We start from the raw sequence: 19,941 nt of genomic DNA on the forward strand, positions 1-19,941 counted from the left end.
TGCAAGGGGAAGTCATCTGCTATTCGCATATTAACTGCACAGGCGATCGCACAGCATTAGGGCAACTAAATTAAACTGAACGCCATGGCAGTGTGGCATAGGTCCAGTACGGCATTATTAAGCCAAAACTCTGACGCTCTCGCCCTGCCGTTACTCTCATACCTACCTCTGTTTAACTACCTCAAAAAGAAAAAGAAAAGGAAGAAGAAGAAAAACAAAAGCGAGCAGACCGCTGATCGAACCACGGCCCGCGAAAGCAGTGATCAACATCTTTACCACTGAGCCAACGCTGCCCGTACCGGCTCCATCCAGGAATGAATGTACAGACGCTTCGCAAGCCACACCGAGCTTGTCAATACATTTTTCTCGTGGGACCAAAATTGCAGCGTCCCACAACAGCGCACAACGTTGCAAAGCGTACAAGACAAATTCAACATTCATGTCCTACCTGCGCATTTTCTGGAGAACCCACTGTTTTAGCCAAGTACAACAAAAATAGCACACCAGTGCATTCTGCCATGAAGCCAACACGGCGCAAATAAGTCCTCCAGGAACAAAACTGCGACGCACTTGCGCTTCCATTCCACTAGTACACCATCGATGGGCCCTCTCACAGCAACACTCATGTGTGGGCTTTTCTTTCTAAAGCTCAGCGTCAACAGATATTCTAACAAAACCAGGTGGAATGCATTGCTTCAATGGAGGGCAGCGAGTACGCCGGTCAAGCCAACTTTAAGAAACCGTGTCCCGGATTTCTGGGAATGCTCTGGCAATGACTCCCCCCTTCCAATGACTTCCTCCTTGAAATATATGTTAGAGGACAATTCAAGCGACGCAAATCGCGCCACGTGCGACGCTCGTGCGTGGAGTAGTTTCCGCGTAAGAGAGGGGGAAAGTCGGAGGCTGCTTGTGCGCGCTTTCTTCTGGACCGACTTTGACGGGATCTAGCACCGCTGACTTTATGTCTAGGAACTGGAGGATTTTTGTGATTATAGGCTGCACCATAGACACTGTCGACAGCCACCCACAGAACTCTGAGAGCAACAGATTTTCTGATAAACAATGCCAAACTTGGACATGTGTAAAGCTATTGGATGATGCTAATCCAATGGTGGCAGCCACCACCTGCAGGGATCTCGCAATGGGCACATTTTACGTTGTTCGAAATTTCCGTTCTTCGTTCTTTGACCAATGAAAAGGATGTGACTTTCACATTTCCTGGGGTACTGGTGGCAACCTGAAACGAAAGCTAAGATGTTACCAGTGGATAAAGATCTCTATGAAGCGCTTCGTTTCTTCTCACTGCTTTGCCGGTGTGTTCGTCGAACTGGGGCTTCTCGTCAAGGGCGCACAGGCAACTCATGTACTCTCCCACGGTTTGAATGAGCCTGACGGAACTGGGAGGCCATTGGGTAAACGTAAAGTGATGCTCTGGGGACACTACAACAAGCTCACGCAGTGTGGTCATTGATTTCTCCGTCAGCGGGACACCTGTAGCAAAGAAGAGGTTGAAAGTCGCGTGCTCGTGGGTGGGGCGCGCAAGGCCACAGCCTCGTGCACCCGGCCTGACAAAAAAAAATCGCTGCGCGTCTCTCAGGCAAAAATAAAATATTGTCTCACTTGGCGTCTAAACTAGAAACATGACGCCAGCTTTTGAAAAATAATCATGGAAATCGAAGATAACTGAGATGCAACATTGGCAATTTTCGCCTACTATGTGTGATTCTCAAGCTAATAACACAGAAATAACTGAGCTGAGAAAACTGAGCTCTATGCAGCAAAGCTCTTTGAATGTCCTATCGAATGGCACTAAGCTCGATGTTCTCAGAGATTCCGTCATGAAGCAAATTGGTAACAAAGTTTGGCCTTTTTGAACGTTTACGCCAAGTTTGGCATTTTTTAACAGAAAATCTGTGGCTCTTAGAGTTCTGTGGGTGACCTGTTGACAGTGTCTATGATGCAGCATATAATCACAAAAAACCTCCAGTTCCTAGACATAAAATTAGCGGTGCTAGATCCCGTCAAACTCGGTCCAGAAGAAGGCGTGCTCAAGCAGCCTCAGACTTTCCCCCTCTCCTACGCGGAAACTACTACACGCACGAGCGTCGCACGTGGCGCGATTTGCGTCGTTTGAGCTGTCCTCTAACATATACTTTTTCTGGGCGAATTAAAAAATACGACCTTCACACGTTGTTCGATTTAAAATGAAACTACCCAGTTGCTAGATATGTTATGATTTTGTGCACGTTTCGTTCTTATGGAAGTGTATTCTTTGTGTGTGTGTGTGTGTGTGTTCGAAGCATGTATATCTGAGCACTATACAGCTTCATCTGAGCTGTACTTCAGGACTCCGCATCAGCTGAGATTGCGTTTTATATCTTCATGCATTAAGCATCTGTCTTTTTCCAGCTCCTTGCCTCTCAAATGGAAGCACAGTAAGTGCGTGCCAACACCCATACATGGGAGGAGAGAGATGGAGCCATGGTTTTCTTGCTGTCGACCTTGGCACCTGCTTTACAGAACTTAGATGCCTATGTAATCGTCACCTTTCTTCTCTAGCAGTTCAGATAATTATTCGGTACACCAGAACCATGAGAACACCTGCTTCTCCCCAGTGGTACACCTTCTGGTGTGGTTATTTATGAAGGTGTCTGCTGGTCAGAAAGCAGTGGCTCTGTGTTGAAGGTATGACACTGCACAATCTCAATTTATTGAATAATACAGGTGTGTCACATATTTAGTCGCCATTGTAATTTGAACATCGCATTAGGTGCCCTGCATGGTCAATGCTATGTTCTGCTTCCTGCCACCACTGCTAAGAGAGAAAACAGATGGAGTCGTCATGACGTTGGTAAGCAGTTCTTTGTGCTGTTGGTCTATTTTGCTGAGAAGGGGTGGGTAGGTCTCCAAGATATGTGGAATATTTATAACATATCCGACCTATTGTGCAACCTCTGTCATAATGAACATGAAGGCGCATACAAAGATTATGCGCAAACATGCATACATTACGTTAATTATAGAGGGTTTTTACTGATACAGATACTTATTTGCAGATAAAGATAAAGGTAAATTATTTATTTCAGGTAGATTCTGTCACTGCGCCTAGGTTACTGGCATTGGACCCTACCATTGGAGCTGTGCGATATCGGAGTTAGTCAATTAGCTAAATGTTTGAATTATTCATTTTAGGAGTAGGTAAAGCTTGGCTCGAGTTGGAGCACCGAATTAGGCTCACTGCAGTTAATATGCACCTTCGGAGGTGACGCTAGTAGTTTGTTTGTACTACAGTGCACCTTTATGTTTTAATATCTAGTGCATATACAGGGTGTTTCATGCAAAGTGATCAAAAAATTGGAGCTGGCGATATAGGCGCTGGACCATTGCCGGTCTTTCGGTAATTACCATTTCGGGAAATTTTTTACACCATCGAGGAAGGCTTTGAACGATTTTTACTTCCAAGAAATTTATTTTTAGTCAATTGAACTTCGAAAATTACCACGCGAACCTCACATTCTTTTTACAGCAATACGAATTCCAACACGGATAGCGCCCAAGAGGCCCAACGAAAACTTTGCGAAAATAACTAATGAAGATGGCGTTGTGTATAGAGCACACATAGTACTTTTTCAACAGTAATCCAGCTTCGGCATTTTCTTTGACTATTTCGTTTATATTTGGTATTGTGGCTGCAACATACGGCAAAAAATGACTATTGGGAAATTATTGTCATTTATCTATATTCTATTGTGTATTGTACTTCACCTGGAATTTTCGAATTTTGACACCGCTCTGTCGAACACTGGTCTAATTTTTGTCATTACAGGTAACCTACTTCCTGTACACGACAATCGCTACAAGGAAATGGGCTTCCGGTTTGATGACCACATGTACGTCCCTCTTTTGAAAGTATATTGAAAATACCGTACATAGTGTGTACGTGATGATGTAGCATATCTGCTCAGAAGCACATTTTTTTTGCTTCAAAAGTTTTTTTTTTGCCTGCAGTAGGTTCTCAAAAATGACTTGAGTCAATCACATCACTACAGTGCTGATGAGAAACATCATCCTTTTACCTTGTTTCATTCAAATACCAATAGCACATACCAACTCAATTTGAACCCCTGAATTATCATATGGACTTTCTGTGGAAGATATAGAACTTATGAAATTATATTATTATCTGATAATGTAGCACTCTTTTTCTGGCACTCTTCGTAATTTCACTCTTAAAATACTCGGAGAAGCCAGGAGAGGCCCATGTGTATGCTACCATCATCCATCACACAACGGATGACCTGCAAGCTTCTGCATCATTCTCTGTTTTGACCGAAGAGTTCATGGTCTGGCATCCAGCATGGTACCTTCTTTACCGTTAACATGGTGTACAGTCCTAGAGCTTAACCAATTAACTGTTACGTTAACGTGGAATCACAGCAATTTGGAGCATATACAGATTGACGCTGTGCACAAATTTCATAATGTACATCGATTAAGTACTACTAGTTGCCATAACTAGTTGCTGTGCGTCATTGATTTCCTTGGAACCCTCCATTGTAGAGTGGGTTTCCTTGGAAACCCCACACTTTTGCAGTTTTTGCGTGCTACAGCTGAGTGACAAACGCCTGTGAGATTGCAAGGACGCGGCACGTGTTCTTGTTGTCAGGTGAAAACGGGGAATTAATCAGGAAAAACAGTCAGATGTTACTCAAATGTATAAAACAGGATACGAAAAGATTTTGAAGACAGTGTGTAAGTGTTACTAGCAGACTTATATAGTAACAATGGCAGCATCAACGGAAAGTATGCAAGTGTTACTTGAATTCTATGGCAGCATCACCAGCCTGCACATCAGTAAGATGTTCCTGCTGTTGCCAGAAACCTTTTTGCATTCTGTTTTGCGCATTTTTAGGCAACTTTTCGTATCGAATCACATCCGAATTGTTCTCTCAGGTAATGAGAACTCGTTCTCTCTCAGTTCGGAAATCCACCGGTACAATTTCCGTATCTGCAGTACAGGAAATATCAGGCTGGTGGGTTTTTGAAGGCACCACCGTGTAGATGACATTTGGTCTCACCGCAAATGAAAAAAGAACAACAACAACATTCATCCTGGTCAAAAATTAAATAATTCAGCTGTTCACTCTAACTGGATGAAACTGGTTTCAAGAAGTATAGGACAGTCAATAGCCACTACGCTCAGCAAGTGCTAGTTCTTAATCGATGTGGATCATCAGATTTGTGCGGAGCTGTGAACAAAGTCAAAGTTGAGCAGGTGGTTCAGGTGTTCCAATTTAAAGAGCAATGCGTGTGTAACTTACTCACTTAGCCTGTTGCTGCTATCTTGTCTCAAAGGAGTGCTAATTGTCCAAGCAATAAAAATCTCTTATGTTATGGCTATAGTCTGGAACCATTCAGTAGCTTGTTAAAAATGTAGAATACCATTATGTATTCAAATTATGTATTCCTGCTGTATGTTCGAACTGCCAGTACACCTTGGTGTAAGTGGCCAAACTAAATTTATATTTGTACGTTCTGGTCAAGAACTGGTGCAGTTAGCGAGTACTGCAGGGAAACAGATTTTTTTTTGCAACGGTGCTTCATTTTCGCGCATTTTTTGCGTGGGGGTGGAAGGTCCCCCCACTCCCGGGGGCATCACGTGACTCCCCTATGGGGTCACTTGATGCCGGTAGGAGTCAAAACAGATCCATGGAAGTGGGAGTCAAATGACTCCCCTTGATTGCATCAAATGACCCCCCTGCCTTAATGGAGTCATAGTGACTCAAGGAGGGGGGTTATATGTGTGGCAGGGTTTGACTCCCCCAATTGGAGTCACCCTGACTCCCTTATATGTTAGAGTGTACCGACGATGACTGTAGTGTGCAACAAGTCGTTAAATGTATCCCTCAGAACCAGACCAGCATGAACCGAATAGCACAAAGTATTGTTAGTGATCTATAACAGAGGCCCTAGGGGCTGTATTAAAAGTACCACACATAATCAGCGTCGTTTTTGTTGCTGGAGGTAACAGCTGTTTGTGCACGGCTTCCTGTCAGCTTTAAATCGGAAAGGGACTTGTGTCTAGCTGCCAATGCTGGTTGACTTTGGCGATGTTGGTTCTAAATTTACAGATCGGATTACAAAATTCCATTCCATACCGATCGTTAACTTGTTATCGGGCGGGTTTATTACTTCACTTACTTCGCTCACGGGTTCCTCACAACGTTCTTTTTGCTTACTTTGTGCAATTTCGACTTGAAAACTAGGCAACAGCATCCTGCAAAAACTATTTTTGGGTTGTTTCTTGAAAGGCTTATTCACAGGTGCTCCGCGGTAGGCCGGCTTTAAACTACTCCCACTCCTAGTTTAAATCAGTCCTATGCAAATATATGAGAGTTAGGCCATCGCTATAGACCACCGGGTTTACGTCGTGTGAACGGAGAACGAAATGAGACGTTGAAGACAAATATAGATTGGAGTGCGACAACATCTGCCTTACGAATGCTTCTAGTAGTTTTACAAGTCAAAACTTCCCAGGCAGGACACGACATCGGGCCTACGTCTCTAGCAAGTTTGACCTGTCGGCCCAACATATTCCCGACACTGCCAACTTGTGACCGATATACGACAGAAGTTGGCAATGTCGGCTCGATGTTGACCCCAAAAAGGCGACATCACGCACACAATGCGGACCTGCGGCAGATATCCCGGTGAAGTTGGCAATGTCGGCTCGATGTTGACCGAAACAAGCGATATGCAACCGACAATGCCAACTTGCAGCAGATATCCCCCTGAAGTTGGCAATGTCGGCTCGATGTTGATCGAAACCAGCTACATGTAGCCGGCAATGCCACCTTGCAGCGGATATCCCGCTGATGTTGGCAATGTCGGCCTGATGTTGATCGAAACCAGCTACATGTAGCCGGCAATGCCAACTTGCAGCGGATATCCCGCTGATGTTGGCAATGTCGGCTTGATGTTGACCGAAAGCAGCGATATGCAACTGACAATGCCAACTTGCAGGAGATATCCCGCTGAAGTTGGCAACGGCGCCTCGATGTTCATCGAAACCAGCTGGGTAGTTTCATTTATAATCGAATGATGCCCGCCCGTCACATTTTTATTTCTATCGAAATAAACATATGTTATCCCACCCACAAAGAGATGCAAAAGTTGCCTGACCGCAGGTCTCTGCGATATTTTCTTCCCCGTGCACAGCGCTTCGAAGCAACCGGCGTGATTTCGCGGCTTAAATTTTTCCAACTTTGTGACCTTGTATCTCTGGAGATGTCCCATCTGAACGAAATATTTTTTGCTGACAGAGTGGATAGTGCACGTTCCACCGTTGGCTATTAAATTTATATGGTCAAGAGAAAAGTATAGGAAAAAAAAATCCCGAAAACGCAACAGAGAGCCTTTTTACCGCACGTTTGGAAGGTCATGGCGGAGGCCTTGGATCTCTGACAATGATGTTCTTTCCATGAGCAGAAAGATCATTTTTTGCTCTTTCGTTTGAAGTTAAATACATTGCTTTATCGTCAGCCATTATCCTGTAAGAATGCCGTGAACACGGAAGAGTAGGGGAAAATTCTCATTCGCGGCAGTTTTTACCCAAAAAGGACATCTTCAAATTTTCCGATATTTTGTACTAACATAGCTGAGACATAACTGTTTCAGGATATGCAATAAAATGTTTGCTTATTTTGGTCCCACAGGGCGCGCAATTTTTTTTCGCACCCCTATTGGGCACCGCTCGCAGGGGTCGCACACACGTACAAAGAGTGGACTTCCACACCACCCCCTGTCTTTTTTTTTTTTTTTTTGCTTTCGATTAGGGAGCCGTCATGCCGAACGCCGACTATAGTAATATGCACAGATCACTGTGATGTCCGCAGACAAGCAAAAATTCGTTGCTTAGGCTTTCCCACCCGGTTAATCCCTTCAAGGTTACGTGCTTGATGGAAATCGGATGCGGGAACACGGCATTTGTAAATACTCCGGCTTTGCCGAACCGAAGCGCGAGACGTCTATTCTCTTGTAATTTTGTTTTGTTATTTGCTGGTTCCTTCTACTTCTGTTTCTTCTACTTCGTCTACTGCGGGTACCTCACTGGGCTCACACAATATCTTGCTCTGATAAGCTCCTATTCACACTCTGCACAATTTCGGTGGGATCACTGAAGTCAGCGTGTCAGGGCTGGAAGCTGCAGGATCTTGTCCAAGGCCCTTGTCTTAAAATGTCGACAGCGGCGGGAACCCCGTAGACGCCTAAAGACCGTCTTTTCCCACGCAGCGCCCCGACTTTCTCACCCATTGGAAGGCTAACCCATTCAAATAATATTTCTAAAAGGAGTCCGCCTTGAAGAAATAGGGGACCGGACAGGGGTCCTATCATTCCCAGGAAGATCAGGCGACCAATACTTGCGCGATCTGTAGGCACCGCGGCACATCACCTAAGTGTTTCCGTCTTTCTTCACAAGTAGAAGAAACCAGCAAATAACAAAACAAAATTACTCGGGAATAGACGTCTCGCGGTTCGGTTCGGCAAAGCCGGAGTATTTAGAAATGCCATGTTCCCACGTCCGACTTCCTTCGAGCACGTAACCTTGAAGGGATTAACCGAGTGGGAAAGCCTAAGCAACGAACTTTTGCTTGTCTGCGGACATCACAGTGACCTGTGCGTATTACCATAGTCGGCCTTCGGCATGACGGCACCCTCACCGAAAGCAAAAAAAAAAAAAGACAGGGGGTTGGGTAGAAGTCCACTCTTTGTACGTGTGTTTGCCCCTTGCGAGCGCAGCCCAATAGGGGTGCGGAAAAAAAAATTGCGCGCCCTGTGGGACCAAAATAAACAAACATTTTATTGCATATGCTGAAAGAGCCATGCCTCAGCTATGTTAGTACAAAATATCGCAAAATTTGGAGATGTCCTTTTTAGGTAAAAACTGCCGCGGAAATGAGAATTTTCCCCTACCCTTCCGTGTTCACGGCAGTGTTACGGGATAATGGCTGAGGATAAAGTAATGTATATAACGTCGAACGAAAGAGCAATGAATGGCCTTTCTTCTCATATAAAGAACATCATAGTCAGAGATACAGGGCCTCGGCAGTGACCTTCCAAACGTGCTGCAAAAAGGCTCTCTGTTGCGTCTTCGGGATTTTTTTTTTCGTATACTTTTCTTTTGACCATATAAATTTAATAGCCCACGATGGAACGTGCACCATCCACTCTATCAGCAAAAAACATTTCGTTGAAATGGGTCACCTCGTTCAAGAGATAGAAGGTTACAAAGTTGGAAAAAATTTTAACCGCGAAATCGCGCCGGTTCCTTCGAAGCGCCGTGCAAGGAGAAGAAACTATCGCAGAGACCTGCGGTCAGGCACCTTTTGCATCACTTTGTGGGAGGGATAACATATATTTTTTTCGAGAGAAATAAAAAATTGACCGGCGGGCATCATTCGATTATAAATGAAACTACCCAGCTACATGTAGCCGACAATGCCAAATTGCATCAGATATCGCACCGAAGTTGGCAGTGTCGGCTCAATGTCACCAGAACCAGCAAGATTGCAACTTGCGACCGCCATCCCACACAAATTGGCAATGTTGGCCTGTATTTTACAGAAACATTTCCGGCGAAGCGAAGATCTTGCCTATGCGCTGTGCACACAAACTCCACGGAGGCCGCCATGGGCCTCACGGCAGCCCAGTTAGAACAGCAGGGTAGTTTTTCGTGATTGTCGAAAGAAGTTCTCACATTATCTTTAAACAAGACGTAACTAAACCAGTGGCTAAGTGGGACTGGTGAATACGGGCATAAGAGTTTAATTTCCCTTGGTAATGTAGTGCATTAGAATAATATGATCCGGGACTCGATGTTGGCAATAGTGAAATAGTCGTCTTGGGTAGAGAAATAGAAGACGGCACCTTTCTGGAAACACTTGGGAAATTTTCTTGTGCTCCTCAACAACAACAGCAGCACAAATAAATGATGACGATGAGATGGGTTGTTTCACCGCGGTGGTGCGGTACCCTACCCCATTGCACGTGGAACATTATGTGAAGGCGGAGCTGGCGCCCACAGGCTGGTCGGTGTTCATAGTCGGTGTTCGGGTCTTCAAACGTAGAGGAGGATGGTGTTCCCCTACATGAGTACCGACCAGCGATGATAGTATGCCACGGAGATGCGATGACCGTGGCCTATCTCCATGGCCGCGCCAGTGGAACTGAAGCGGGCGCTCCAGGCGCAGGTGCATGAACAGATAAAAAACCCGACGATGGAGCACAAGCTCTTCGTAGGGGCCAATGAGTGCAGCTAAGGTGAGCGGCCTCTTGCTGATACGGGCAAGCTCATCACATCATATCCGCCTTTCGGGCAGTAGAGTGCATATTTCATGACAATGTGCTGTGTGGTCGCCACGACACCGCAGGTGCAACAGAGGTTTATGTCGGAGACCTGTGCTCCCCCTATACAGGGGGGCTCCCACAAAACAACAGCAACTTTATTGCGGGATGATGAATGGGGAGCTTCATCGTCAGCAGCGATACTCTACCCCATTAAGCTGGTGCTGATGCAGGGAATGAAATAACGAGCCCCTTACAATAAGGTCCTATCCCAGTAAACCACCGATGTCCCATGGACGTCCTGAAAAGATCCCGAGGTCCTGATCCGCAAGAAATGTCCCGATGATGTAAATAAGACGTCATTCGAAACGTCCAAGCGTTGTCTAGCCAGGATCTATTTTAATGATATCACTGGGACTTCGAAATTGCGTCCCGACCGGATGTTGATTTACAAGTAATATACAAACATATTTTCGATGTTCATTATATTTTTGCATCCTTATGATAACGTTCAACAGCGTGCAGCAAGAAACTAAAACAGTGACACTAATTTTTATCCGTGTTACCGAAGTGGCAACACACAAAAATTATTCATCTGAATTGACAAAGAAACTCCCGACATGGTCTGAGCTTCGCAGATGTACCACAGTATCTCGCTTTCGTTGACTTTTACTGTAGTGCCAATAAATGTAGTTGGGAAGGGCGAGAAGACCTCGATATCTCTTGCAATATCTCCATGTAGAACGGAACACACAAAACTACATCTCCAGATGTGATGTTCCCTGCCGGAACGAGAACACATAACATCATTGAATTGTCGCCACAATTCCTATGAGATCCAAAGACAAATCAAACATTCAATTCGTTCATTATGTAGCCGTCAGGTACAAGTTCCTCACTGACAGAATCAGGGTGAAGAGAAGCTATACCTTCGCGACATCATGTTCCACTATGCTGTGTGGCGAAGACCGTACCCACGGAATAGAGAAGCAATTCAACGAATTGGCTTAATGGATATAAATGCTAAACGCTGATTTCCACTTGATTTAGTGTAATGCAACATGTTTTGTACACACTGTACCAGTTCAAAGAATGCGAAACCAATTGAAGCAATTGACCTCGAGTATCAATAAAACAACAACTTTATTTCTAAGGTTAGCAATGAGGAGTTTCGTCGCTAGAGGGGATACCCGAGCCCACTGGCATAAGGGGCGATGAAATGTGCCCTTCACCATAAGGATCGAAGTCCTGACGTGTCTAAAAAGACCAAAAAAGCTCTCATCGCAGAGTGTTGATGGGCTGGATTTCACCAGGGGCCAAGCAATTTTCATAGAGAGAAAGGGTGAAATTCCAACTGACTAAGGATCTCAGAGAGCGCGGTTCGGCAAGGCTGGTAGCATGGACAAATGAGAAGAATGTGCCTGTGCCCAGGTCCCTACGGCACCGTAGTGACATCATCGGTCAGAACAGATCAGATATGCATAGAGATTCCAACTGAGCACTGCACATGCCACTTGAGGTCGCGGTTGATACCGCGGCGTCTTTTAGCCATCCAGTGATGGTTAAAGGGTGAACCACATGGAGCGACAACTAGCGCGATCTTCGCGTCGCGCGACGCATGCCTTGTCGCGCCAAGGGCCAGCGATGCCGCTCTCTTTGTTTCCTGCGCGACGTCGCAAGCGACCGACTCTGCTAGATATCTGTCGCTGCCCGACCGCGCGTTACCGGAAGAGAGAGCGCTAAACACCAATGAGGACACAGCGGTAGTGACGTCATAAGGCGCCTATTTTTGGAAGTGTGGACGGTGTGGACCATGCGGACAAGGTTAGTTGGACCCGGTCAGTGCTGCAGTCATGGCGTAGAAGATATTGTCGAGTGATATTAACGAATGTATTATCGAGGAAGTACATGCACGCTCCCCTCTTTGGGATCTTTCGTGTAAGGAATACAAGAACAGCCAGGTGAAGCAGAGACTGTGGGAGGAGATCGCTGAGAGTCTAGCGGTTCTCGGAGTGACTTGGAGCGGTAAGTGCTCGCTACGCCAAGTGTAGACGCCATTTCACTAACCGCGTTCAATTTCACTGCAGTTGAGCAAGTGCAGGGTAGGTGGAAGAACCTTCTCGATACCTTTACTGGCAACTTCAGGAAAAAAACGTGCGGTGCGCAGCGGAAGCGCTGCGGAAGTGCTAATGAAGTGGCCATTTTTTGATAGGCTCATGTTTTTGGAGGCTGTAATAGCAGTAGGAGAGTACGTACGGATGCAACTTCTGCAGCTAGCAATAATGTACCGTGTATCGCTATCTTCTTGTATTATTGTCCCGCCGGCGCTTCCTTCATCTAGCCAAGTAGCAAAAGAAAGTCTTCAGTTTCCTCATGTGATCCTTCTTTCGCCAGAACCTCTGAAAATGTGAGCCCTCCTCAAGATGATGTGCTACTACCAAGCCCTTCACAGCATGAGACAACTATTGGAAGTGTAGGAGAACTCGAGACAGCGCAAGACATTCTACTGGGAATGTATGGGGACACTGACAAAGTGGCACACACAGACGTGGACGATACTCCTGTATGGCCTCATACACCTCCTCCAAAGAAAAAGAAGAAACCAGCACAGGGAAAAGACGGAAACAGCGTGGACGAGGAGATTGCAAAAGTTGACAGGCGCTTAGAAAAAGAAACAGACGATCATGAATATTTTGCTTTATCGCTCTGTGTGCCAATGCGAAGATGTGATCAAGACAACCTTATGGATATGAGGATAGAAATTATGCAAGTGATTCGAAGTTACCTTTAGTATTTTATTTTAGTTTTTAGTATTTTTAATGGCAACATCAGTACAGCTTTATAAGTTGCGATCTCTAATACGATTCCCACTACTGGTGTGGTACCAGTGAATCTAACTCCTAGCTACTTGTAGGGGTTTGAACTTAATGCAGTAGTAATGCATGACGAGCTGCGAGGCTGGCTAGAGCCACCCTGAAACGCTTCCCACTTTCCGGTGTCGTAAGTCGCTTACCCGAAGTCCGATTTAGTCGAAATTTTGTGTGCGCGTGCTTTGTTCCCTGCTCTACAACTTTCCGATTGAGACAAGCCGCCTTTCCAGTGGTTAAGACGTCATTCTCGAAATTCCTGACACCGACCCCCGTTCACCGACTTTTATCCCTGTCTTCAGGATTGAAGCCCACGGAGGATCCGACTTCCTTTTAATGGGCACACGCACTCGACATGGGCAACGCGTAGAAACTTGCCGCATCTTTCTATCCCTCTCGGCTCTCGAGTTACAACACCGTGGCAACGGCGGTTCTCTGATACATGGGCCCGGGGCATTTTTTTCGATATCGGGTTCTTGCTGGCGTAGGAAGGTGATTGAGATGTGTTTTTGAAGAGGAAAATGTCCGATAGCGTTGGTCCCGTCTTCGCGCGACTTTCCGTTCCCTTGCTATATTCCGAGGAGCGCCTGGGCCATGGCCTGGGCAAGTGGCCTTCCTGCCGTTTCTGCGCTGCGTGCGCCGTTTTGTTTGGTATCATTTATCATATCATTCATATGTTAGCAATGTGATTATTACCTTTTTGATTCCTATTACTTTATGCTTTATCTTTCAGCTAAGTGTACTCGTGACCCTACCAGCACTTTTCAAGGTGAAGATGCAACATCCGTTACTAATGTCTAATCTATGAATTTCAGATACTTTCGAGGTATTCATTGCGGTGAACAACGCGGTTGGGACAGCACACTCACGACGTGGGAAGGTCACAGAAATGTTGAAAGTTATCAGGTAAGTTACGCTAAAGTGCGTTTCAGAGCTCTTCAGTGACTTGTGTTTACTACGAAACAGATGGGGCGTACCGCTTCACCCGTGCAACTTCGTCATGTGCTCCACGGCAGCACAAGCCTTTACAGCTGTGCCACTGAATGTAAAAAATGCTGAGTGATTTTAATAAAGAATTTGCAGGGAAGTACTATGTGTCGCACCTTATTGACTCTTTTACAGATGTGCGGAAACGTCGTAGCGGATGAATGTGAATTATGGATCTCCAACAAGTGGCGTCACCCGGCGTCATTTTCAAGATTTTACCCGTTTTGAAGGTACGTAGTCAATGTGCCTAATACTTGGTTATCCATGCTTTTCCCGTCTTCGCAGGCAATAGGGCTGTTGATAGGGAGAATGCTAAGCTACTGCCAGACTGCAACCATAGGCGCTGTGTGTAAAGGTATGCGTATACGTCGATGCGTACTTCACAGTGACATTGTGCTGTAGCACTGTTTTTGAAATTACATTTCTTGCAGGTTAAGCTCACATGACGCGGCAGGCAAGGGAGTCCATGGCGAAAAAGTGAATATAGCCGAAGTTTGATAGCGTAAATTTTTGCGCACGAAAGGCAAGCTGGACACATCGCAAATCTCCAGTTGTACGAAACACAGTGCAGCATGGTCGTCGGTTATGCCAGTGCTTCAACATATGTTTCAGCGTCGCACTTCGGACATTTCGGGCATATACCTTTAAGTTTGCCCCTTGTGGACCGATGCTGTGTGTGTTCATGGACATCAGTTTTCGAAGACATGTAAGTGCTCAATAATAATGCGAAAAAAAAAAATGCTTGTCATGTTACGCTGTGATATAATACCAGGTAGGTAATACGATGCTATGACGCTCAGTTTCATACGAAATAAAGTGTTTGATCTAATGTTGCTTGTTTGTGCCACTCATACGCACTGTTGTGTGGTGTTGATGTAATGTTCAGAGAACGCCAGTAAGCCTGGCTAAGGTACGGGGAAAAGGTCCACCAGAGGTCCGTCAAAGTAGGACTCAGAATGCTTCCTTGAGGTACGCCTCGATGAACAGGATGCTTAGGGCTTTGGCCGTGGGATGTGCGGACATCGACAGTACGGTTCGTAAGGAAATCATTGACCTACGCCACCAGATACTCCAAAACGCAAGGCCTGCAGCACACAAATGTGCGAGACGGTATCATAGGCGCGCTTGATGTCGAGGAAAACTGATACAATGATCCGTCGATGAGCACGAGCATGTTGGACTGCAGAAACGAGGTCCAGGTCGCGAGGTCGAGGGCTCCCGCAATGTCAGCTTACACATGCCGGTAATAATACGTTAAGCCGTTATGCTCTTAACTACAATAGTGATTCAGCATCCAATCTTTGCTGCACCTCCCCGCTCTCCCGTGCTTGTGAATCTGGATAGACCACCGGGCGCATTTGATTACGTGGCCTATATCTTATCCTACCAGTTTGACGTTGTGAGTTTTGGTGACGTTACTCCGCATAAGACAGCGAAGCTAGAAAAACGAGAGAGAGAAAAAAAAAAGAAACTGATAAAAGAAACGCAAGCCCTACCCAAAGCTGCTCAACTCTTAAAATAATGCACATTTATGATTACCGCTTATTAGCCACATATATTATATCAGTGAAACAAAATAATTAAACTTTTTTAGGACTCGCTCATTAAACCATAGGATCGACCAGCCGTACCTTGCGCCATGGCGAACGTTATTTCACCCCGCGAGCACGTGCTAATTTTGGTTTACAGTCTGTCGCATAGAAGCTGCCCCGACATATAAATTCTTGTGTACAGGACAATATTAACATTGATTCTCTCCCGTTACGTTCATTACGAGCATTATACATTGAATAAAGTTTCGACTATTCAGGCTCACATGTATAGGAGATTGTATACTTTTGAAGGGAGTTGTGGTACAGCTTTGCTTAAGTACCGCTTGAGTGGAATTTCGACTTTTCATCTTTTTTGTATGTGTACATGTGTGTATTTTCTTTTTTTTTTTACATTGTTAACACATGGATGTTGGACAGCATGCATTTTGCATGAACGATGTGTGCCGCGCTGCCAAATGTTCTCAGGGGGTCGGGCCGCGTCAAGCTGCACACTAGCAGCTTTTCGCCTGACCTCCCCACCAACTTGTTTGAAAAAATAAAGAATTGAAATTGAAATAGAAACTCCGCCATGCACTGACAACGCACTCAGCAATACGTTCTCAGAAAGACAAAAGCGGTAGCAGTAGCATTCGTCGCAGTACCCGTCCAGCCGTGCACTGTAAGATATATTACTATAGAAGCCTTCGGATACATTTCTCTACCTTAGTCCTTAATGCTGTAAAAAGAAACCTTTAGTAAAAATACAACATTATGGTGTTTTTTTCTTTGCTCAGTATGACTTGGAGAACTGTGTTTTCGCACAGTTTCTCTCAGTTTCGCACAATTTCTCTTTATGTAGGTTTTCTCTATACTCCTGTCCGCTGATGCGGGGGAAGCCAGAGGGACAAGCGACTTTATCTATTTCGTCGAATGGATGGCGATGGCAGCAACGCACGTGATAACAGACGTTCTCTGAAGTGTTTGTCAAGTAAGCCGGAAAGAGACGTTTCCATGCACTCAGCTGGAAAAGAAATACTCACCCAGTATAAAACAAGAGGTGGACGCCGTGTATGTACCAGCACCAGAGAAGAAACGGAAGATTGAGAAAGTGGTGTGGTCAGTAAACAATACGCTTCCCAGATTACTCAGTATGACCATCAGAAGCAATCCACAAATCGTCTTCTTTCTTCCGAACCTAAAAGGGGAGCGCAAATATTCCGTCACAACTATACTTACCTCATATGAGCATTTGTTTACGCACACTTAATTTCACTGCAGCAATGAGTGAGATGCGATGCGATGATGAGCATTTACTGCAAACTCTGCAAGCTTTAATATTAGAGGCGAATCAAGAGGATGCGAGGTGTTATTGCTCAAACAAAGACACGCGAGATTACGCTTTGTTCACGTTGTACAGTAGGAGACAAAAAGGATTTCCATTGCTTGTTATAAACCAAGCTGCGATTACTCACCTGTCAGCTAGGAATCCTGACATGAGAAATCCTACGATAGAACCAACCCAGTGGCAAGTATGAATGATGTACAGCTGATTGCTCTCCCCGCACAACCAGCCTTTCTGCACGGAAGCGAGGATGCATTCACTACGAATTACACACGTTCACACCAAATATACCTTTTGATGACACGGTGAGTCAAAGGAAATTAAAACAGCGAAAACAATCATGCCGTCAACGTGGCCCTTGGAATCGCAAACGCTAGTTCTTTCTCAGCCGCCGGTAAAAATTGGGTATCGACTTTTCCTTGAACAGCCCCTAAAACAACACGATTCACCGAGCGATGAAGATGACTTACGGTCTTTATGGCAGTATCAAGATCAATAGTTATTGCTTTCAAGTTTGATATTTGCGTGAAGCATAGAATTGCGTTTATCGCAGCAAAACACGATGTTGCCGTGTCCAAACGGAAATCCATCAGTCAGGTATTTTTGAGGCGCAAAGACACGTGAACGTCGCAGCTCGTCGCGTACGAAAATAGTACAGACACTTCGACATGGATCTGGATATTTGTGAAACTATTCGTTCGCCACAGTTTCTTGCGAACTGTAGCAGCCAATCGTAATCGCACGAGCACCTGCATATTCTGTTTTACATAGGTAAAACGGGTACTACAAAATGGGATAGATGCAGGCGACTTGGTGGAAAAACCCATACTGAAGAGCCTCAGGTGAGGAAGACGCAGAAAGGTAATTAGTGTGTTTTTGCGTTTTCTGCCCATCATAGTGCTGGCTTCTTTAGGGTGGAGCTCAGCCCATGCTATATCGGGAGGTGCGTAGGTCCTCGGTCAACAGGTGTGTGGTGTCTGAAATCGCGACGACCATGCCTCAAGACACAGTTTTGAAGTCTCATACACACACACAGTTTTGAAGTTTTGATAGTCACATAGAATGAAGATTCACCACATCATGTTTTTTGAAGTATATCATTATTATTCTGTCTTCTTTTTTTTTTTTTTTCAGGAGCCGCTGGGAGGGAAATGTAGCCGGGCTGTTGTAGCTCCACTATGACAACGTTTAATTCTCATGCAAGTGCGTGGCCTATAAAACGGACGTTGTGGTAATGCTCCTTGCGGTGCGGTTCTCCGAGAAGATTCTTTCTTAAAAATTCCACCCTGATGATAAGCCTGAAGTGAATCTTTGGTTGGGGGAATTTTGGGAAGATTCGCTGCTTTCGGAGGAATTCGTGCATTTTGATGCTTTTTGAAGCTTGCAGGGTGTTGCGACAGGGCTGCATTACAATGCCAGTGAGGGACCAGTCGTAGGATAACGCGGAACTAACACACTTTTATTTATTCCTGCAGAACACAACGCTCCCTGCTTATTTGTATGTCAAACAGAAAGCGAAAGCCCACCTCCCTCAAGATTGTATGCTTCGGACTAACTTACCATGGAGAGTGGTTCAATTTCTCTCCAGTATCGCACTAACAGTTCGGCATGTATTCTAACGTGTGCACAAAGGACGACCGATGAAACCCCCATCGATGTCTTTTATGGAAGCGAATGCTTGCGGATGTCTAGGTTTTGTGTGAACGCTATGTTGTACGAGGTTGTAAGCCCTCACACTCAACCTTCGTCAAAGCTTCATATAATTCGTAATTATATTATTCTCTAAATTTTTGAAAATGTTTCAGAAGGCACGGGCTGCGTTGTCACTCGTGCTAGTTTTCTTGCTGTCACTCCCTGGGACACCGGGGACAACTTGTTTAGTTCGATATTCGTTCTTTAGCCCCCGATGTTAGATCTTGTAATATTGACAGCCAATTGATCAGAATGTTCTCCATTTATTCACTACGGTAGCTTTTTTGTTAAACAGTAGACGTGGAATGCGAAATATACGAGACATAGTATATAGTGCGTTCCCAGGCATGAAGTATTGCAGAATACGAAACACTTACCTCCATGGTAGCCGTGAGAAATATGCTATCGTCGTAGATCCAACCGGAATCGCAAGTGGAATCTTTGTCTACGATGACTGTTAAGTTCCCGCTCTCTTTGGACCCTTCTAGAAACTGGCAGGCTCCAGGTTTCATTGTGGATTCGTTGAACACCTTCCATTCGCTTTCATTGTTGACACACCATTGGTTGTCAGGCGTTAGCAGCACGAACAAGTGTCCGAAGTAGCTCAACGTTTCATGCCACGTTTTCAGGATGATGATAGCAGTCAACAACGTTTTGTTGAAAACTCCAAAGCCGACAAACTTCTCCAGAGCGTGACAGAAAGCCATTTCCTCACAGGTATCGACAGCAGTGAATTTTAGTTGTCAGGTTACTATTCGCAACAGCTTAGCTGTTTTTCTTTCTCCTTTCGGTGAGACGATGTATTGCATTTATACATCAGGCGCAGGTTCCGGAGCTGCGAGCCGAACTTTCAGAGACTGCACAGCGTACGAGGGTGACCGTCAGTGCGATATCACTCAGTAGATATTCGGTTTAGGTCATAAGGTTTATCACACTTTCTGGCGCTGTTGCTGGGTGCGGATGATAACAGTACTTGAACTGAAGTGGTGGAGTTTACCGACAGACGAGTAATCAGGTTTGGCTACCGTCTTTTATTTTCTTTTTTTCGCAAGCGTTATGTTGCTGGACAAAGCTAATGCCCTTGTCTGTATGTGTATTCATTTCACTTGAATGCCGTCGTTCTGACACAAGGATAGCGGTTACGCTACGGGGTGGTCGCTACGGGGTTTTAACATAC

At 45.2% G+C, this 19,941-nt stretch overlaps 1 protein-coding gene across 2 annotated transcripts in view; it reads right to left on the bottom strand.

Annotated features, from left to right (window-relative positions):
* The window catches only part of LOC135378503 (solute carrier family 22 member 13-like), a 102,899-nt gene extending 83,257 nt beyond the window's left edge, over positions 1-19,642 (bottom strand). For both annotated transcript variants that reach the window (XM_064611548.1, XM_064611549.1), the window contains exons 1-3: positions 19,142-19,642; positions 17,203-17,306; positions 16,771-16,925 (exon numbers count right to left, since the gene is read on the bottom strand). In XM_064611548.1, the coding sequence (XP_064467618.1) occupies positions 16,771-16,925; positions 17,203-17,306; positions 19,142-19,471 (589 nt within the window). In that variant the 5' untranslated portion in view covers positions 19,472-19,642. The remainder of the gene's footprint in view (positions 1-16,770; positions 16,926-17,202; positions 17,307-19,141) is intronic.
* Positions 19,643-19,941: the final 299 nt, after the last annotated feature.

Source organism: Ornithodoros turicata, chromosome 1 (genome assembly GCF_037126465.1).
Source record: "Ornithodoros turicata isolate Travis chromosome 1, ASM3712646v1, whole genome shotgun sequence".
NCBI lineage: Eukaryota > Metazoa > Arthropoda > Arachnida > Ixodida > Argasidae > Ornithodoros > Ornithodoros turicata.